This window comes from Aphelocoma coerulescens, chromosome 1, assembly GCF_041296385.1.
Source record: "Aphelocoma coerulescens isolate FSJ_1873_10779 chromosome 1, UR_Acoe_1.0, whole genome shotgun sequence".
In the NCBI taxonomy this organism is placed as follows: Eukaryota; Metazoa; Chordata; class Aves; order Passeriformes; family Corvidae; genus Aphelocoma; species Aphelocoma coerulescens.
Window position 1 is genome coordinate 71,146,070 of NC_091013.1, and position 21,284 is coordinate 71,167,353.

The 21,284-nt window shown below is 38.1% G+C and overlaps 1 protein-coding gene across 5 annotated transcripts in view; it reads right to left on the bottom strand.

The window, feature by feature from the left end:
* The window catches only part of FRY (FRY microtubule binding protein), a 227,936-nt gene that overhangs the window by 163,614 nt on the left and 43,038 nt on the right, over window positions 1–21,284 (bottom strand). For 2 of the 5 annotated variants that reach the window (XM_069012369.1, XM_069012360.1), the window contains exons 1-2: window positions 20,044–20,293; window positions 15,915–16,013 (exon numbers count right to left, since the gene is read on the bottom strand). The exons of 2 other annotated variants lie outside the window; for them this stretch is intronic. In XM_069012369.1, coding sequence (XP_068868470.1) covers window positions 15,915–16,013; window positions 20,044–20,251 — 307 coding nt within the window. In that variant the 5' untranslated portion in view covers window positions 20,252–20,293. Of the gene's footprint in view, window positions 1–15,914; window positions 16,014–20,043; window positions 20,294–21,284 lie in introns of those variants that run through there. One more of the 5 variants, XM_069012379.1, reaches the window with a different exon arrangement.

Below are 21,284 nucleotides of genomic sequence, written 5' to 3' on the forward strand. Positions count from 1 at the left end.
ATTCAACACCAAAATAAGGGACGTTCCAATATCTAGGACTGATGACTTCCCACCATCCCACTAACTGATTTTTCAGCAGAGACAATGCCAAGTAGGTTTCGAAGTCCTTATTCACCATCACAAATACTGCATTAACTCCTATGTTCAAGGATTTAAGTAATATTTTCCTCTGTGGTGTTATATCAAATGCTTTTCTGGAGATGACTGATATATTAATTTTATTGCAACTCTCTTACTGAGGTTAATTTGCAAGTAGTTGTATTTCCTAAATCCATATTAGATTTTATCCAATTTTAAATTAAATTCACACCTTTAAGTATAATCTCCCACCAAATTTTGTTTCAGTCTTGAGTATCAGGCAGCCTCTCTGCTGATACAGATCATTCTCCCCCCATAAAACCTGTGGTTTATATTTACAGGGCAGAATCCCTTTTTTGATGCGCTCAACAAAAATTTCATTACTCAAGCTGAACTTCACATGCCTGCTCTTCCTTGGAAATGAGTGAATGAATGGGAAGTTAACTGGTTTTTGTAACGTGAATTTGAAGACATTTGAGGGTTTTTTCCACCTCACAATTGATTTTTTGTTCTGTTTGTATTACTCCTCCTACCTCTCTGTTCTTCTACAAGGCAAAATGAAAACTAAAGGCAAAAGCATTCACACAGTAGTGGTCAAATCTTATTCTTACTCCATCTCTCATCCTCACTGGATACTGGACTCTTTAAAATTAATGTTCTTGTTCCAAAGATGTAAAGGAGCAAGGATGTTTAACCATTTGGTTTTAATTCCTTGACAGTCTTACTCAGCTCATCTTTTGTACTGCTGCTATCGGGAGAGTACCAGGTGACATGGGTGACCCGTTGGCCCCATGGAATGCTCCTGAGGGTCCCATGTTTCCCTCACAGGCAGAATGAAAAGTTTAGGGTTTTGTTGGTTGGTTGGTCTTGGTGCTTTCAAGTCAAAGAAATTTCAGACATCCTGCACAGGCAGTTTTCTTAATTGTCACTATCCAGTCCATTTTTATTTCTCAAGTTTCTATTTTCAAATCTGCAGATCTATCCTTGCTTATTCTGAATCAGCTTGTATGAACAGGATCCAGTAATGTTCCTGCCACCTGGTCTTCACCAGTTATCAGGTCTAAGCAGTCTAACAATAATTTCTTGACTTTGTGATCATTTGGTGAAGAAATAAATGGGCTATCTCATCCAAGGATACCTGGATTTGACGATCATAGGTAGAGTTTGTGTCTGGGATGTTCAAGTATCACCTCATGCCTACCTGCATTTCCCTGTGGACTAACATTAAAAAGACTACAGCTACATTCAGCCATCTGTCTAGGAGTGGCAGAACCCCAGCACCTTTTTTTTACTGACTTTCTCCAAAGTGATATGGAGCCAAAGTAATTCATAGTAGGTTTTTTTAAAGCATTCCATCACAATATTAATGCAGAACCTCACTGCTCTCACCATTTAGTATTCTTTCTGAAGAACATGTCTACCTATTGTGTGCTTCCACTGACAGTATGATGTTGCACTAAAATACTGAAAAGCTTAATGGATACATTAAGACAAAGCATATTAAGGAAAAACGCCACCACTCTAGAGTCTGTCTTTTTGGCATCATATGAATGAGTTCATACAGAATGGTAGTTGTTAAGATTTATTTCAGATTTGATACTCCTCCATTATTGGTTCTGCTTTCAAAAGTATCACCCATAACATAAATGCCTCAGAATTTAACTATTGTTCTAACAGCTTCTTTAAAAGTATAATCAATCAAAATCTTACTAATTTCTAGCATTAGTCATATTTTTTTTTTTTTTAATTTAAATGCTAAATTAAATTTAAATATTTGCCAGTCTAAATTTGCAAGTAAGACATCCTCCATCCATAATGATTTTACTCACATTTTGGAAACAGTCCTAAAACAGGAATAACACACTGAAATGGCAGAAACGTAAGCACTCTATTTTAGTGTTCTGAACTTATTTTTGGGATGCTCACAAGACTAAGAAATTTTGAAATTATATAGCTTCCTCTTTCATTCATGTTGACTTTGCAATATTCACAATTTAATTACATATTCCAGGCTGTGAAAGATAGACAGGCATGAGCATATGAAATCTGTCAGTGAAAGTAAATTGTCTGATGAGGGGTATTACAGACTTAGATATTTACAAGTACACTAGGCTTCTTTTTCATGTTATTACTACATGGGAATTGACTAACAATGTCGGGGGTTTTTTTCCACCAAAAGAAACCATAGATTCAAAATGTAAGGCTTTTCATGTGTCTGCCCTGATGAAGTACCTGCTGCTTACCATAAGCATTGTTTAAACTATGCATGTTTGTGTGTAACTCACACTCCACATTTGTGACACACAGAACACCTTCTGTTCTCTCATTGTTTTCTGAGATCACCGGCAACACATATCCAGGAACCTTGGTTACCTGGCTAATACCCTTCTCTGTCTGAACAAAGTCTGGAGCTGTGGAGTTTCCATGCCCCAGTTCTGGGAAAAAGAAGCTGGGAGATGCTGTTCATCAGCATGGTCAGAAGTGTTCTTGTGAGCAGAATGCTGCATGAACAGCTATTGTCACTGCAAAACATATGGAAAATAGACTTCCAAAGTTTTCACTCAGCAAAGGAACAAGAATAACAAAACCACATACTGCTGGAGGTATTCACAATATCTATCTTGAGGCATCCAGCTCGGATGCCTACACTGGGAGGTGAGTGCCTTCAGCATGACACAACAGTTCCAAAGAGTATCCACAAAGAGCACAATTATTTGTTCAAAGCAGCCTGTTTCTCCTCACTGTATACACACGATACTTAGGGTAACTACTTTTGTAAACTGGATTTTTAGATTCTTAATATTTAGTAGCATAGGTACCAATTTTGTTTACAGTTTTAGTGACTACTGTTTATTACAGTCATTCAGGCAGTTTAGTCCTCTATGTTTTCAAGCAATGCTTGCAGGAATCCTTAAAAAAGCACATGGAGATTTGAATATAGCACAGTCTTGCACAATCTTCTAGGGCTCATTTTAGCTTGGTATGAAAGGCCCTATGTGGATTTTGCAATCTTAACTCTTCAGAATCTGAGGCTAAATGTGAAGAGTAGCTGAAAGCCTCTAAGGGATGACAGCAGTAACAAAACAAATATAGATTCAAATTTTGTCTTCCAAGAAGTGATGTGGACACAAATCTCAAAGCCAAAAGGAGCTGTGCTGAACTACTGAGATTTTAACATGCATTATTATTAATTATTATTATTATTATTATCATTATTATTATTATTATTATTTTCTATCTCTTCATATAGCTTTTACTCCTTATTTTGGGTCAAATACTATGTCCTTTTAGCCCAGTAATACTATATGTTGATTTATACCCATGTCTCTGATTTCCATGGAATCAGATTGGATTCACACCGATACAGTTTGTATAAAAGTTTGGCTGTCTGGAGGTTTGCACCTCAGGAATAAGCAAGGGCTGCTTTTTAGGGTCTTTGTGGTTTTGATACAGTCAAGTCCTCTTGGGCAAAATAAAGCAACCCTACAAAGAGTGATTCCCAGATTTATTTGAGTTCAGTGCAGAACACACCTAACAGAGGAAAACAAAAAGGATATCGTCATGCCCTGGGATAGGCTGCATTGCATTCACAATTTAACATTCCCTTCTCTGGGAACCTCTTTCTGCTCTGCTCCTGAAAGACTCTGCTAGCTTTCATATGGATACTGGTCATAGTTCAATTGTATTCCAGTGCCTAAATATAGATGTCTAGCATGATTATAGATACCCTAAGCTATGGGAGCTATTCACAGAGACTGGCAGATATGACATAACAGATATGACAGAACAGCTTTACTAATGTCCTCTGCCGAAACAAAGATCAAAATTGTAGTATCTAAATCAATCTAATTTTTTGTACTATGATGTCCTGTATTTTAACAAGGTAAAACAAACATCTTGCTATGATCCAAATTAAAAGAACAGAGTGACAGAAAGTACTGCACAAAATAAGATTTCATTAAGGAAATCTCATTTAGTATTATAATCTTTAAATGAAGCAATAGAAATCCTTCTTAGTTTATGCCTCATTAGTTTTGCTGCACCATTTTGTTTTGCCTCCTGTTTGTAAGTGACTGTTCAGCTATTGCCACCTAGTGATAGGAAGCAAAACAGGCAGAAACAAGAGAAGGGTAAATAATGCATAGGGAATGCATGTTTACATCATAAACTGTGTCAAAATGGAAGACAGCAGCTTTGAAATGAAGCACATGTTTGTATTTCTGCAGCAAGGACATCAGGAAATTTGGGTACAGTTATATAAAATATTTAAATAGAAACCTATTAAATGGTATTGAATAGAATAAAATAACATATTTTCATAGATACATTATAGATTCACACATTACCCAGCTCTCATCCTCAGCTTGTTTAGTGAATTCATTAGAAGGTTGTAAGGAGTTTGTGCCTTATCTATAAATAACAAATGATAACTACGCATTTTGCAGAGGATTAATTGGTTAGTGTTGGAATTACACCTTCAAGATTCAAAGTACTATTATCCTTCCCTTGATTTTTCTTTGGAGCTGTCAAACTGACATGTCCTCTTAGGACTCTGTCATTCATCTCTGAGTTTCTCCCTAGCTGAACAGTGTCTGGAAGCATCAGCCAGCCAGGAACAAATTTTGTTTGCCCAGACTTACCATACACCTGCTAAAAACACACCATCCTATAACCCATTAGGAAATCTGCACCACTACCACTGGGGCACAGACTCAGGCAACACTGATGCAAGAAATATTGCTGTGCATGTCAAAATGGAGCCTGTGTCCCACAAACACAGCCCACAGGCATTAGCAGGCATGAGGAATAACTTTTGAGCGGTATTTTCTTCCTGATTTTCACCTGAAGGTCCCAGGAACCACCCCTAAACAAGCTGTTTTCCATTACTGGAATCCTATAAACTTCTTTCCTTCTCAGTTTTATTAACAAACTCTTATCTGTGTTTTGGAGACAAGTTTATGTATCATACTCTTCAAACATCCTAGCATGATGTGTCAGAACTTCCTCACAGCAGGAAATTTCCAAACTGCCACTGAAGGTGACTCTGATTTTGGGTGCTTGTTTCAGAGATGGGATGGAGTAGCTGAACCCCACCCACACACTCAAAGTATAATTTGTATTTGCTAATTTACTTGTAAGAGACTGGTACCAGGTCTAGGACAGAGGGAACCCAGATTTTGTGGCTGTCCCTCTTTTTCTCAAGTTATTACACATATTTCCTCATGACACAATGCATAGACTGAACCCCCAAATACTGCAAAATCTAGGGCTGTATCTAGTCATAAGCTCGCTTTCCCACTTCCCTTCTGTCATGCAGATGTATGCCTTCTACCCTCCAGGAAACTCTGTGGGAGGGCAGAGAGGTGGAAGCCAGGAAGGGGAAGGGCTGGAGTATGCCCACTGCTAGATATTCAGAGTCACAGAATGGTTGAGGTTGGATGGGACTTTTGAAGACTGACTATTCCAAACCCCTGCCATGGGCAGGGACACCTTCCATTACATGCCGTTGTTCAAAGCAACCTATTTGCTCCTACTGGGTCTCTAGGGATGGCTCACAATTACTGTATGTTACTGTAGCTGAGATCATAAGAGTTCTCGACTTTGTTTCTCCTCATTCTTGTGCTCACAGACACACCCCGAGATTCCAAACACAGCTCTCCCCCTGTTCTGCCACAGCTGTGGAGCTGGGGAAAACTCCCCTTTCCCTTTCCTCCTCAGGCATGTGAGAGGCAGCTGGCTGGGAACCTGCCGTGGGAAAGGAAAAGCTCCCACCTTTTCAAAGGTGCCTGAGATGTGACTGAAAGCACAGCAAGAGAGACAAAGAGGGGGGTGTACCCACTCGGAGTGGTGAGCTGATACCAAAACCAAGGCACCCCTGACCCAAATACAAACCATATCACACCCCCTACTTTTGTCTCCCTTGTAGAATAACATGTTCAAAACATTCATTTTCCACAAGACACCTCCGTGTAACATGTTGCATGTGTATGATTGATTATCTAATCAGGAGGTGGAATTTTCAGTGCAGTAGCTCTAATTTGTTCTCTAATACTAATCCATCCCCCAGACAGATCTTATCTCAATGTATGCACTTCCTGAGTGTGACTTTTTAGCACAAATGTTTTCTTGAACCTCAAATATATTTACAGACATATTTTCTTTCTCTTAATTCTGCTAGACCAGTTCTTAAAGCTTTCCCTGACTAAATAAGATGGTCCAGTGACAGGCTACTTGCTTACTTGTTCTTTTTTTAAACTTTCCTTTCCATTCTCTCATTCTGTCTTTAATTATTAACACTTCTTCCTTTCTGACTGACCTATTTGGATACTCACACCTCAATGTTTACATTATTTGGTAGAAAGGTATCCTTCTGGTTATGTCCCTTTGCTCCACTAGAAACATCAACCTTAGAAGATAAGTCAATTTTTTACTTCTTTCATAAAATGAGAACAAAAGATGTTGGAAGGATTTCAACCAGCTTCCATCTACTATAGATCAAGATGAGATGGACATGGGATCAGATTGTACTACATTTGCTGCCTCTTACACCTTCCTATCACATATCAGGCTCTGCCCGCTGTCAGAGAGAGGGTCAGACCAGGCAGGCATCAGGTCAGAGCTGGCACACGTGGCCCTGTAATGCAAACACCTCCAGTCTCCTCAGGTGGGTCTTATGGGTACAGTGTCCACTCTGAATGATTCCAAAAAATGCTACCTCTTGGAACAGCTGCGTAAGAATTACGTGGCTGAAACAGGGAAACTGAGCACCATCAGATTTAGCTGGCCATAGCTTATCCACCAGTTTTTCAAATGATGAAGTATCAAATTTGTATGTATCACTGCCACCAATCTTCCTTCCTTGACATGTACTTCCCAGACATGTACTGCCACAAACAAGACTGCACATCATTCAGAGTGGGACTCAGGCCCCCAGTGTGAGTGAAATGCTTGGGAACAGCTAGAGCCTTGCTCATTACAGTATAACAGTTTTTTTCTCATTTTACTCAGAGCTGCTAATAGAAAGTTCAAGTTCAGGGAGCTCAGATCAGTGCTACCTCCAGTTAGACCAGGGACCTAATGACTAAGCTAGATAACATCTACAATTTTTAAAACTTTTTTGTTTCAAGGTGGGAAGAACAAATACTTCAAAAATCAGGACTGCCCAAGAAGTCATGCCAGGTGGTAAACCAAAAAATAAATTTTTCTTTCCCTGACTGTAGGTTCTAAACAGGACATGCACATACACTTCTTAGCTCACTTGATACCTTTAATAATTAGGCTGTCACCATGCCCTTCACCCCTTTGAAAATATTTCTGAATATCCAAAGTAAACATAAATAGCTGTCAGCAAAAATCTTCATGACTCAAGCCACTGGCTACTTTACAGCAACTTTACATAAAGGACTGCTGTGAAGTACTGTCAGGAAAAATCAGGCCATATGATTTTACTGTGAAATTTCTGTTTCTCATGGTTGCTCTTCCCTCACATTTCTCATTACATGCATATCCTTCAGTTACAACTTCTGCCTTAGAGCTCTCCTGTTATTATTCAAAATTATTTTCTCCATTCTTTCAAGAATTGATGTCAGTAAGCCATTTCAATCCTAATCAGTTGTCGAAGGGAATATGTCTTGTTTTATGTAGTTTTGAATTCACTTTCCACATAACCCTCCTGGGCAAGCACTGGTGAGACACAGCATCTGGAGTTTACCATGTAACACCCTTAACTTGCACAACAGTGTGTTTAGATGCTGGCTGGATAGGAGACAACAATTTGGTTAAAAAAAAATCTCACTGATCTTACATAAGAACACTTGTTCTGACTTGCAAAATTTTTTCTATCTTTTTTTTAAGTACTGAGAAGCAAGACATGTGGAGTTTTTTTTCCATTGGAACATTATCTGTAAGTATGTATTGTTTCCTCTTTTGGAGTAATCTGTGCCAGGAGAGATCTCAATTTCAGAGAGAGAGCCTTTCTTTGCTGCTATTTTTTCCTCCTGAACATAGTACTTTTTAACTGATGAACACATGTTCGAGGGCTCTCCCCTGCTGTGGTGAAGGTTTTGCAACAGCAACACTTCGATCTGGGCACAGGCAATAGAAGAGCTCCAGCATCCTCCAACTTGCTGCTGTTCTACAGAAGCACAAGTGTCCTCACAGTGCCCAAGTTAAATATACATGCAGTCTTTGTAACTGGGTCTTTTATATCCTTCAGAGTCCATCCCTTCCTGCCAAACGAAAAATGTCTTGGTTCTCCCAGAGATATGAGGTCTAATAGAGCTGCCTGCTTATGTTGGAAAAAGGTAAATGACCTTCTTCCTCTTTAAGAGGGTTATGTTACTCAAGGTTTCTTGCATGCTACATTTGAATGGAAACTGCAATTTAGTGATAGAATGTAATGTACAAAACAAAATATACAATCTGCTTTTTATTAACTGAAAGAAAAAAGAAAGTACTTTAGGCTTAGTACACAAGGAAGAAAGCACAAAAAGATGTCACATTTTAAACTGAACCGTTTCCTAGAAAAGGCAGTAGTAATTATAGTTGCTTTAACTACACTTAAAATGATTAATGATTTTGAGTCACCAGAGCCTAGATTTTCAAAGGCATTTAGCTTCTGAAACATCTAACAGTTGCTTTGTATATTATTAAGTGTCTAATCTGGTTAAGTATCAAACTCCCAAATACTTGTTTGTCTACTGCATCATTAAAGGCTTTGAAAATCTAAACTCAAATTTTTAAAACTTATTAAAATTAGCAGATCTTATTCTCTCCCGTTTTTTTTTGCCAGATCAGAAGAGGAAAATAGTTCTTTCTTTTTCATCTCTGGTTTGGCTTCTCAGCTGTGAAGTGAGATCGAAAATATAGGATATATAATTGAAAACAATCCACTGAGACAGAATACTTTTATTTGAATATGACACTTAGATCTGGAAAAAATCCAGTTAACTTTCATAGCAACCTAATTCAAAAGGGAATGGTGATCATAAAAAAATAACTGGGATTCACCTGCTTTGAAATCTTCCAGTGTAGCTGCAGGCAGTGCTGGGTGTGGAACTGGAGCTCATGCTCAGTCGGGTACTGGTGCTCAGTGACACCAAATCCTCCCAACTCACACCAAGCTGCAATGCACAAACCTTGCCTGAACTCTTCCACAGATCAAGGGAGGTCATTGCTAGCTACTGACTAATTCAGTTAACTAAAAACGTAGCATCAGCACAGGCAGAACCCTTTATAAAATGGAAACTTCTCCAAGAACAGGATACTTCTCCCCCATCTGATAATATGACAGATTTCACCCAAAGTGTGTTTTCTTGTTTGATTAAGCTAACCTGAGATTGTGCTACTGTTGAAAAAGCTGTGAAATTCTCCCACCCTCTCCCTGTCCCCCATAATTTCCATCAGGTCTCCTTGTGCTGGCCCTAGTTAGGAACAGAAGTTTGATTTGAGGAGCGGGTGTGTCTTGGGGCTACAGTGTTACCTTTAGTTGTGAATGTGGCCGTGAGTATCCCCACTGGTCAATGCAATGGAGTCTGATAGGTGTTTAGGTGGGGGAAAGAAGGAAAGGAAAATAATGCTTCTATATTTAAAGAAAACCCCAACCTGATGAAAAAATCAGAGGCATGCTTTTCACAGGGATTACGTGGTTAAACAGCTTTCCCAACTGCTCATATGCATTTACAGATACCTGCAAGAGGCAATGCGTTATATGGTAAGAACATTCTTCCAAGCCACTTTTCTGGCTGAGCTCTTATTAAACTTTGGCTGTTGCAGGAATAGATACATTTTAGCTCTAATTGCAAGAAGCATGGTCAGAAAACGAGCTTGAAGATTTAAAAATCCGGAATGTCCAGTGATGATCAGTCCTTATAGGATGATAAATCTGTTAAAGTTACTGCATCTGTTCCTTCTAGACCCCTACTGTGAGAAAGGAGCAATGCTAATGCTCATGGAAGTTCCTACCACTATTCCTTATGCAAGTATCAGGAGTGGAGGAAAGCAAGGGAGCTTAGAAAAGAAAGGTGTCTGCAACTCCTGCAACAATGAGCCTTGCTTATAGGCAATACACAATGAAGTAGGCCTATAGGATTGCTTGACAGTTTTACCATTTCTCTTCCACAAAAAGAATAAAAAAAGTAGATTCTATTTTCTGGAACTATTTCATGAGAAAGGTTGTCAATGAACAGAATAATCAGGAAATGCCTAAACAATTATAATGGTCTTGGAAAGTAGAGTAAGAGAATTGGTAAGATTTTCAGTAATACAGAGTGAACGAAAGTAGTTGTGGAAGTAGTAGGGGAAATACTGAAGAAAACTGTTAAAATTGTATTAACTTGACTTTTCCTTTCATTGAGCTTCATGAGATTCCTGTTAAACAGTACTGGCTCCAGTATCAACCCCTGGGCTATGCTGTTAGTGACTGAGCTCCTGTGAGCCTTCATGCTATCAATCAGAACCCAGTCAGCCTGGCAGCTCAGCCTTCAACTCACCTCACTGTTCATTCATCGAGTTTGTATTTCATCATTTTGTCTGTGATGATGTTCAAGGAGATACTGTTGAAAGCCTTCCTAAAGTTGAAACAAACAGTATCCTTTGATCTTCCACCAAGCTGGCTATCCATTGTTTTAGAAGGCTATCAAGTTCGTAAAGCATGATTTCCCCTTCATACAAAACGTGCTGACTGCTCCTGAACACCTACATTTCTTATGTTTGGAAATGGATTATAGGATTATTTGCCCCATCACTTTCCCAGGGATTATGGTGAGGATTACCAGTCAGCAGCTCCCAGATCCTCCTTCTTGCCCCTCCTGGAGAAAGGAGTCACTTTTGGTCTCTTCCAGTCCTCAGGAACCTCCCCCAGCAGCCATGAGTCTTCAAAGACTATCAGGACTGGCCGGACCATGATGCCAGCCAGCTTCCTCAGCACTTGTGCTTGCATCCTGTCAGGTCCCATGGATGCCCAGCTTGTTTCAAATGTTCCCTAACCTGTTATCCCTGTACCAATGGTAAAGCCTTAGTTCAGGCCTTCCCACTGGTCTCTGGGTCCTGGGATTCCTGAAGATGTCCTGAAGGTAAAGACTGAGGCAAAGGCAGCACTGGCTACTTGAGCCTTTTCCATCTCTATCACCATCATTCTCCTTGCTGATGAGTGAAGTTTACACAGTCACTGAGACTTCTTTTAGGATGGGCTTTCAAGTGGGAAGAATAAAAATATTACAATAGATTATGCAGAAGTGTTCTTAACCCTGAAACCAGATAAAGGATGAACTGTGACACTACTCTTGCTTAAGAGTCCAACAACATTTAGTATGACAAATCTAAACTTGAATTACATTATTACTAGCTTCTAAAGAGAGAACTGCTGATTTTGTAGTTCCAGAACAGATTTAAAATTGGACTTGTACACATATGTTTTGTTTATCCTCAATTCACTGGGCAGAAAATTACATTTCAGACCCTGAAATTCCATCTTGTGAGCTTAATTTAGTCTCTGGTATTCTGCTTTTCTTGTCATCCTTCTTTCACCCTAGCATCTTTCTGTAATAGCAAAACCTCTGCTGCAGATTAGACTTTTTACTTTGGAACAGAGCCTCAGCAACTAGTGGAAATTTAATACTTGAGTGATTCTCTATAGACGAGTCAGTAACTGTCCATGATAAATCTAAACAAGTCTTATCAGAAGTACTTTATTGTGACTCACTGAGCAAACTGGTGCTGAGTTTTAATGACCTCTGTGGTAATTAAAGTTGCATCCTGCTGGACAGACTGGTGATTCAACTGTGTAGGACTGTGAATGCCATGCCTTCATTAGCACCTGAGGCTGTTCTCTTGCCACGAGGCCAGGTGCCATGAAGCAGCCTACAAGGGTACAGAAAAACATTATCTAAATGCTGGTGGCAACATCCAGTTCTCTCTCGATTCCTCAGCTCTTGCCAACTTCTGAACTGGGTCTGAGAATTGCCAGGAGAGTTATCCAGGCAAAATGCAGAAGAAATGGAGCAACTTTGCTAGAGAGAGATTTCTCTGACTTGCATAAGAACAACAGGAGAGGATGGGCCAGCAAGAGACTGACTACTTCAAAGATCCTAAACAAAGTAGGAAATACAGGACAAATGAGATTACAGTTAGAAAGATGGCACTTGTGAACTGTCCCTCTCCTTACCAAAACACAGACTTAAGATTGTGCTTAAAAATTAGTGGGCCAGCCTTATATTGTTTGCAGCATAAATTACCCCAGAAAAGGTTTACTCTGATAGCAGATAATTCACAACAAATTGAGCTTACAAATACCGTATAGACACTCAATCTCTAACATGTTCTGCAACTAAAGCATGTTGCCATTACAGCCAACATGAAACTGTAACTCCAAAGACACAGAGCAAAATCCCACAGAAAGTCACATCAATACCCTCAGGGAGTTCTAAAACAACTAAATAAGTAAAAGCCCACTACACAACAGATCCTTGTAAGAGGAGCCATGGGATTGTGTCACACACAACATACATTGCATAACTACAGACATTTTTTTCCTTGAAACAGAAATATATTCCAGTAATAGACAGAAAAGATTTCTTATTTTAATAAATTTTAAGTACAACTTAAAATATTATTAAAAACCATGAACAGACATTTGTTGGGTCTTTGAAATTGCATCTAAATATAATACTGCATTTTAGCTTTGCATAGCAGCTACACATTAGTATACCCAGTGCAAAGGAATTTAAATTGATATCATATTGTGAAATACTCTGCAAATTCAATTTCCCAAAAACCCCAAATGTAACAAAGAATGTCCTGAGCTATTCATGTCAGGTTCCTAATCTGAGATTCAGCCCCCAAAATTCATAAAAAACCACATTCCAAAATAACCGCTCTTAATTAAAAACACTTAAGAAAATTAATATGAGAGCTACGTTCCATATAAAAACCCCAAGTATATGAACTCAGCATCAATCTGCTTACAGCTGGTTTACCAGAAGTACCATAAGGATTTCATCCATAAGAGCATCTTTTCTCATGAGATGCAGTAAAAAAAAAATCTTCTAACTCACTTTAGTTGTGTTCTAAGATTTTTCATTAGGTAGTCTTTTGGAACTATGATGAATTCTACTTTCTACACCAATCTTCAGGCACAACAGTCTAGAACTTAGATTAATAAAATATTGATTTTTTTTAAATATTCTTGAAATTAAGCAAGTATTTTCAGAAAATCCTAAACTTTTTGTTGTTGTAGTTCAACTTCAGTAAGACAGTAAGACAGGAAAAAAAAAAAAGAAAATTAAGAAAACAATGCAATTTTTTATTTCAGAAATGCCAAGATTATCAGGTGACTTAACTTGAATACACAGTATGCTCCAATTAAATGTGTAAATGTGTAAAGTATAAATAGCTGAAAATTAGCTACCTGCCAAATGCACCCAAGTGTACAAAAGTATCCAAAATTAAACAAACACTAGAGAAGAAATATATTTTGAGTGATTTGTATGAAGTCCACAGACCCATCAGATGCCCAAGATTTCAATGTCATTATCTACACTCGCTTATGTGAAGATATTTTGTTCCTCAGGAGAGGAACAAAATACCAGCCAGAAGGCAAATCAAAGCCATTATGACTACCTTTAAGTCTAATTCTTTTAAAACACTTTACTTGGTTGATAAGCTTTTCATTATTGCAGATGCACTACTGTAAGACTTTAAAAATACTGTCTTCCATGCATTAAAATACGTATTTCACAACTTCATGAAAAAAAAGATTGTCAATCTGTCCAATCCATTAGCACAAAAATGTATCTCTATGGGCCAAAGATGGGCATATTTTTACAGTGATTGCACCATTCACAGTGCATCTTAAACAGGATAAAAAGAATAAAAAGTTCTATTGCCTCTTGATGGCCAAAGAAAGATTTACTTAGAAATAATGTCAACAAACCCTCATGGATTTACTGCACAGGAAATGCAGTTAAGGCTACTACCATTTGATAGAAAGAGTGACTGACTTGTTTTTAAATATTTTTAAATATTTTTGTCTGTTTCCTATTTTGCTAACATTTCTTAGGACTCTGACTTCTATTTTAAAATACTATATGTTTTATAATTGTATACTTTTTTTGAGATACAACCAGTGTTGAATATTAGCTCAATGGTTCTTGAAAACCATGTAAACATACAAAAATCCCAAAACAGTTATATTTCCCAGAACATGAACATTTGGCACAAGTTAAAAGATTTCCCTCTACACTTTAATCATTTTCCCGTAGAAAGGACATAGGAGAGAGCCAAAGGGTGAAACTGGCAAACTGTATTACTAAACCAGATTCTTCTTTCACATGCTGTTTCTAAGGCAGCAGACACAGGTATCTGTGCTGAAATCAGGATGCAAGGGCTGTAATTGCTTCACAAGGTCTTTCAGCACATTGAAGTCTACAAATCCTTAGACATTTAAGATTTGAGGTATATTACTGTGTAATACAATTGGGTTCATTCACTTGAACACTGGAATCTTTGCTTTCAAAAGGAAACATCTATAACTGATGGTGGCAATTTAAATCTAGGAGACAACTAAACAGTTTTTAAAACAAACAAACAATAAATCAAAACACAAAATTCCAAGCCGTAATAGCAAAAGAAGCCTTCCTTATCTTAACTTCACCTTCCTCCCTACCTTGTCTCTCATTTCCATGTTCAAGTTACTCTCCAATGGACATAGAGAACCTGATTTAAGACCCAAATATAACTTAAGGATGAGGCAGCATTTTCATCACATGCTTAAAAAACATTTGGAAATCATTCTCCCCACTCCATAAAATGCCAGCGAGCTCAAGAAGAAAACGAGTCTGACAACATGCATCTATTACATCAGACTTCATGCAGAATCCAGAGCTTTTCTCTGAATCATCAACCCATCCTTCCAGAAGAAAATGTCACTTTAATAAAAATACGCAAGAACTAAAATGCTGAAGAGTGTATTAAGTAATACACACACACACACACACACACATATATATATATATATGTATGAGACCACAAAAATGCAGGTCAGATCAAAGCAAGATGTTATCAATAACATAATTTCTGTTAATAAAGCAGTGGACACTCACCCAAATCAATGGGTGGACACCTAATCAGCAATGCACCAAAGGCCTATCTTAACATAAGGCTCAATAAAAACAGTCATGCAGAACTAATGCCAGCTTACAATATGAACAGCAAATAACAAAAAATGCTACCCCTCCCTCCTCCTCCATTTTCAGACAGCAGAAGGCCTTGGTAACAGTATTAATGGGAAACCAAGCCAATTTTTTCAAGTCAGGAAGGGAAGAGAAAAACTTTGGGACAAGTCATACTTGCCTTCTTTTCTACTGGATGGTACTTAAAATGCAGCACCAACACGGGCCAATCTCCCAAATGTCAGTAGGGGTACCATAAGTGAACAGCAATTATCATATGCAGATCACAAGCATACATTATTGTCATGCAGTACAATTTATTCAGAGAGGAGGTAGGATATTCAAATCTTCACTAAATTAAAATACTGAACACAGATCATTATTACTCATTTGAATCAAGACACATACTGTACCCATGACTTTCAGCATCCTTATTTAAAGTAATTAGATTTTGGCAAGTCTTTCCCAATTAACAGAGCCAGTCAAAAGTAAAAAGTAAGTCATACATACTGGCTGTCTTAGCTGCACGACTCATGAGAAATTAAATAGTTTATTCATGTCACTGTTAAACAACTTTTAAGAGTTCTTCTTATATATAAAACCCTTTCTTTCTTGCATTATTTTTCATTATTATAGTTTACATGCAAATATGGCATCAAATCAACTTACTTATTTTAGAAAGTGATTTTGCTAGACTGTATGCTGGTCTGCACTCCAGAAATGCTTTGAGAGAGTACCTCAAGACTTCTAACTGCGACAATATTTTCACTGGGGGAAAAAAAAAAAAAAGCAGTGAATTTGTGAATTTGTTACAAAATACTAGCTGTTCTGCTGTAAAATCACAAACTAGCAACCTGCATTCTTACTTTGAGTAGCTCTGTAAAGTGCTGTTAAGCAGTGGTCCTCTCGTTACATTAACTCACAGCAACACCCCACTGCTTTTACCAAAGTAGAGATCATGTCTTGTCCCACGGAATTCACAGAGCTTATTTTGGCTGGGAAGACAATGCCTGAGGCACAGGAATACGGCCATTAAATGGAGGTGTGCCTGGTCCTGGGAGAGGCAGAAAACCCCAAGTATTTTTCTCACCTTCCATTCTTCAAAACTGACACATCAGTGAACAAGCATCATTCAACAATAATACAGACTACCAACATATGCAAGTGATGAAGGAGAAGGGAAAAAAGCTTACAAGATACTAATAACAGTACTAGAAGTGGATTTTCAATGGTACTTTTAACAACATTAAACAAACATCCCTAGCTCACAATACAAATGGATTCCATTATATTTTTCAGCACTTTGATCTTTGCAATGTCTCATTCTATTTTCTACAGACAAGTAACATTCCCAGCCAAAATCTCATGTCTTTGCCATGCATAAAGAGAAATTTCAAACAATATCAGCAACCTTATTTTAAAAAGAAATGAGTAAAAACTCACCCTTCACTTCCCTAGATTAAAAAAATACAGACTCATTTTCTTCAGGCTGCTGTGCTTTTGAACATAAGTCAGCAAACACATTTAATGATGTTTAGCTAATCCATTTTAATTTTATGTTGCTTCAGTTAGTTTAATTTACTTTTCCTAGGTATCTCTGACAAGAAGACATGGTCTCCTAATGTCCCTTTGTTGCCCACTCTGTCTTTATACAATTCTTTCTTCTCTCTTTAACAAGTGAGGGGCTTATCTCCAGGTTAAGACAAGACACTGTTCATTCTTGCATGGTCCTGCCAGAGTGAGGTTCAGTCATGGCCATGAGAGTGTGCTGAACTGAGAGCATATCAGCAGATCTGTACAAACTCCACTAATTAAGGTGATGAACCTCTCTATGGAAAATAAATGGCCCTACAATGTTGATTATGCTCCCTTGTGCCTGAGTAATTTTTTTTTTTTAAAGCATAACCATGAAACAGTTAAAAACTGGAATTTATATATCAGCAGTTGGTATTAACCTCATCCTGAAGTATATAGCAGCTCTAAACATTTCCGATTTAAAGAACAAGAGGAAATTAAGTGCTTTGTAAAAGCAGGAAAAGGTATCTCTGTGCAGTGTATCCGTTGGGCAATGCCATGGTTTCTCAGCACACAGTTTCTGTCTTCCCCATGCCATATGGGGATGAACACAATAACCCAATGATACCACTAGTGGATAGTCCTGCCTAGGCATACATGAATGACTAACTTCATGATGGCAGGGCAGACAACTCACTTTTCTCAGGTTTCAGCTTTCATTTTTAAGGAGTGAGCTTCTAGCTATCACAGTTAAGAAAAAATTGTAAAAGAAGCCTATTGCATGCAAGACCCCTCCCTGAGTTTGCACCAAGACTGCAACAAGAGTCCCTATGGATGGACTGACATATTTCCTTGCAGCTCGATCCCTTGGTGTGTCACTATTCACTATTGTATCAGCTCTGTAAGATGGAATAAAAGAAAAGAAAACAAGTCCAGGACTTCAGACTAAATTGTAACAGCGTCCTAAACTCAAGACAGCGTAATGGTGTTATAAAAGACTGAGCAGACATACAGCAATTAGAAGAATGTGGATGAGTCAAAATTATACAGATTTAAAATACTTATATTAATAGATGACTAGGCTGAAACAAAGAAGTAGGAATTGCCACATTCTTAAAATTCTTCATTCATCCACAAGACTGCAGAGCAAGTATGTCGATTTGTATTTAATATCAAGTGCTCAAGGTTAGGTTGGACAGGGCCTTGAGCAACCTGATAATAGTGGAACATGTCCTTGCCCGAGGTAAGGTGGCTGTGCTACATGGATTTTAGAAGCCTCTTCCAACCCTGACCATTCCCTGATTCTATGATACAGCTCTGTTTCCATTCTAACCTACATTTACACTGCGAAAGACAATGGTCTAGAGGATTTCAAGTGTACTTCGTTAACCTGTTTTCAAAAGCAAATCAAGTAAAGCTTCTCCCATGTATATTGCTGACCTATCAAATGAAAGGCTACACCCATCTTTCCATCATGCTCCATCAATTGCTTATAGGAATCAATTTGCATTACCTTTGAGTTAAGTACCCTTGAGTGTACAGTAACACATCTGCAGTGGATTTCATAAGCATAATGGCAGTGTTCCAGATACACAAACTGCATTAAAGTGCTCATGTCTGACACAGCTCAAAGAATGGAGTAGTACTGCTAATGTGGTCATTTGGGAGGGTGAAAAAAAACCAGAGAGAAAGAACTGCACTAAAAAAAAAATCACAGAATAAAGGTAAAATTTGGGTAAGCACAACTGAGTATGGGTTTTGAAGACCAAACACAAGGCTAGTATTTAACATGTTTTTTCCTTACAAAAATGTTGATGTACAGGAAAAAAACTGGAAAGTTGCAGGAGAAAAAAACCCACAGCCACAGAGTAATTAAGGAGCAGAAAAGTTAAGTAAAACATAAAAAGTGGCAACTGAGATACAGATAAGATACAAGTCAGGTAAAGATACAGAGGGTCTATCCTGTCCAAAATAATGTGATTTGAGAGTCACCAACAGCCCACATCACCTTAGGAAGAGCCAGTTCAGGCACTGGGAAGCCCAGGATCCTTGGGCATGTCTGAGTCACCTGACCTGAGATCTGGTAAGGCCTTTTTGCATTTTTTTAAGCTAGAGAAGTAGAATAGGAAGGAGGAAAAAAACTTTATTTTCTGAGGCGCTGAAATATTTCAACTACTTTAACAAAGGTACAATAGAGGATCTCAATCCCACACAAACAATGCAGCCCTGTGTTAGCTTTTAACATTGTACACCAATTCCTTCACCAGTGTTTCAGCTCTTGAGAAGGTACCCGTGTAAGCTTAGCTATCACTAAGGAATATAAAATTAATATTTAAATAATTTTATATACTTCACAACACTTCAAAGATCTGTATGACTGTACTAATTCCCCTAGAAATGTGAAAACTGTAATTTTCATTTGGAAAGGGAGATACTTTAATTTAAAGAAGTTTTGTTTCTATAAAGGATGTAATTTCTTCTGGTCACCTCACAGAAACACATTTTCAGTTTCAGCAGGGATGAGCTGGTATTGATTTTTCCCCCCTAGAACCTTTTAAGTACTCCTCATAAAGATGACCTGATTGTTTTCCAACAAATCCTTTGTCCTCATAATAATCTGTTGCCTATTTTTAGACACATTTAAAATAATTTAAAAGCACAACACAACAAAATATTCCAGACTTGCCATTAGCTTGACTGAAATCCACTCACACCTTGTTCTTACTTCTTAACAACTAGAGAGTTAAATTAAATTATTAACTCCTGACATTACAGGCTCCAGTTCAAACCAGGAATTTAAAGCATGCATTTGATTATTTAGTGATGTTAAATTTCTGGCTACACACACAAAAAAATCTGCTAGACTGAAGCACTCCCCAAACCACTCTCCTCCAGAAAAGCAATGAGATACAGCACTAGAGCAGCAAGAGAGATTCTTACACTGCAGCTGTTGACTGTATTACTTATAAGTGGGGTTAAGCAAAATGCAGTTTAAAGCTCTGGAGAAACAACTGGCTTTCTTTAAATGCTAAGTGTTAAAAAAATCCCCTCAAGCAAGCAACACGAAATCAAAAACATGAAGACTCTCTTTTTGGTTCCATCATTTTAACTCTAATGGCTGACATAATTTAACAGCAATAGTACTTGATTAAATCTATCTATGAAAACTGTCTTAGGTTTTAAAACAGAGTAAGTTCTGACTGTAATCAGCTGCTGAATCCTTCAATTACCAAAAAGGTTAAAAGATACTGCACTAACATACTATTGAAATAGCATTTCCTACCTGAAAATATAGAAGGTCTTTTCTTAGTGCGCCTTGGGTGTATAGGGTCTATATTCCTAATATTTTTTTGAAATTTTCCTTTAAAATCATTTTCTAGCAGGATGTCTGGCGGCAGGCTTCTCCGTCTTGTTGATTTGTAACGAGCCTGATGGGGATTAAGTTTACCCTTAGTCCTGGAGTACAAGCTGCTGTCATCGAGTGCCATCATGGAGCACCAGGTGTTAAAGCCACCCCAGCGAAAGCCAGCCCCAACACCCAGAAGTATCAGGACTAGTGGTCACAGACCGAGCAATCTCGGATGTTCTCATGCTCAACTCACTCGCTGGGGAAGTTGAGCAGGTTGATAGGCGTGTGCTGGGACAGGTGTAGGGTTACTGCATCGCCCCTCCTTGCATCAGTGAAACAGCACAAGGAGGAGGCAGCCTGAAATAGCTCATTTGAAAGTTTTGAGGTAATTAGGAAGTTCAGCAAACCTGAGCTCAGCAGCACAATCTCTGCAAAGTGGAAAATACAATTTAATATGAGGCACTATCTAGGGCTAGTACGGTTTATATTATACCCACAGCATTTCTCAGATCAGTTCATTAATAGTTCATTAACTTGGCAAGTTAAACAGGTGCTGTTTAACCTTACAAAAAGTAAATAGTGTGAGAGAAAAACAAACAAACCAAAACACAAAAACCCAACCCAGAAACAAACAAAAATAACACACACAAACCAAACAAACCGTAACAAAACAACAACCAACCAACCAACCAAACTCCACATGCCAGCCTAGGGACCTGTCTGGGGAAAGGCACAACCCAAACAGTATGTTTGGGGTTTTAGTCCTGTCGTTTCACAAAATTACATTTTGAAGATTGATAAACAGTCCAAATCACAAAGGGTTTTATGGCCACAACTATCAGTTTGGGGTTTCTTTTCTCAAGTAGTTATTATGTTATTTCCTACTGAAGAAATCAAAGATGTGATGGTGTGACTAATTTCTCTCTCTGTGTAACTGCTGACTAGTAAGACATTTAAATACATGTATGACAAAGATGGTCTGTAAATTCTCCATTTCATTAAAACTCCAGGTACTTTACTTGTTTTGTTCCAGTTATCCCAATGAAATCTTTTGAGCCCCCCAAGGATGTGATCTTCCTTCCTCAAATGTTCAGAAAGAAGGAAAGACAAATTGAAACATTTTCTATGAACCTGCTGATTTTCTTATTGAATTCTATCATAAATGAAGCAAAATT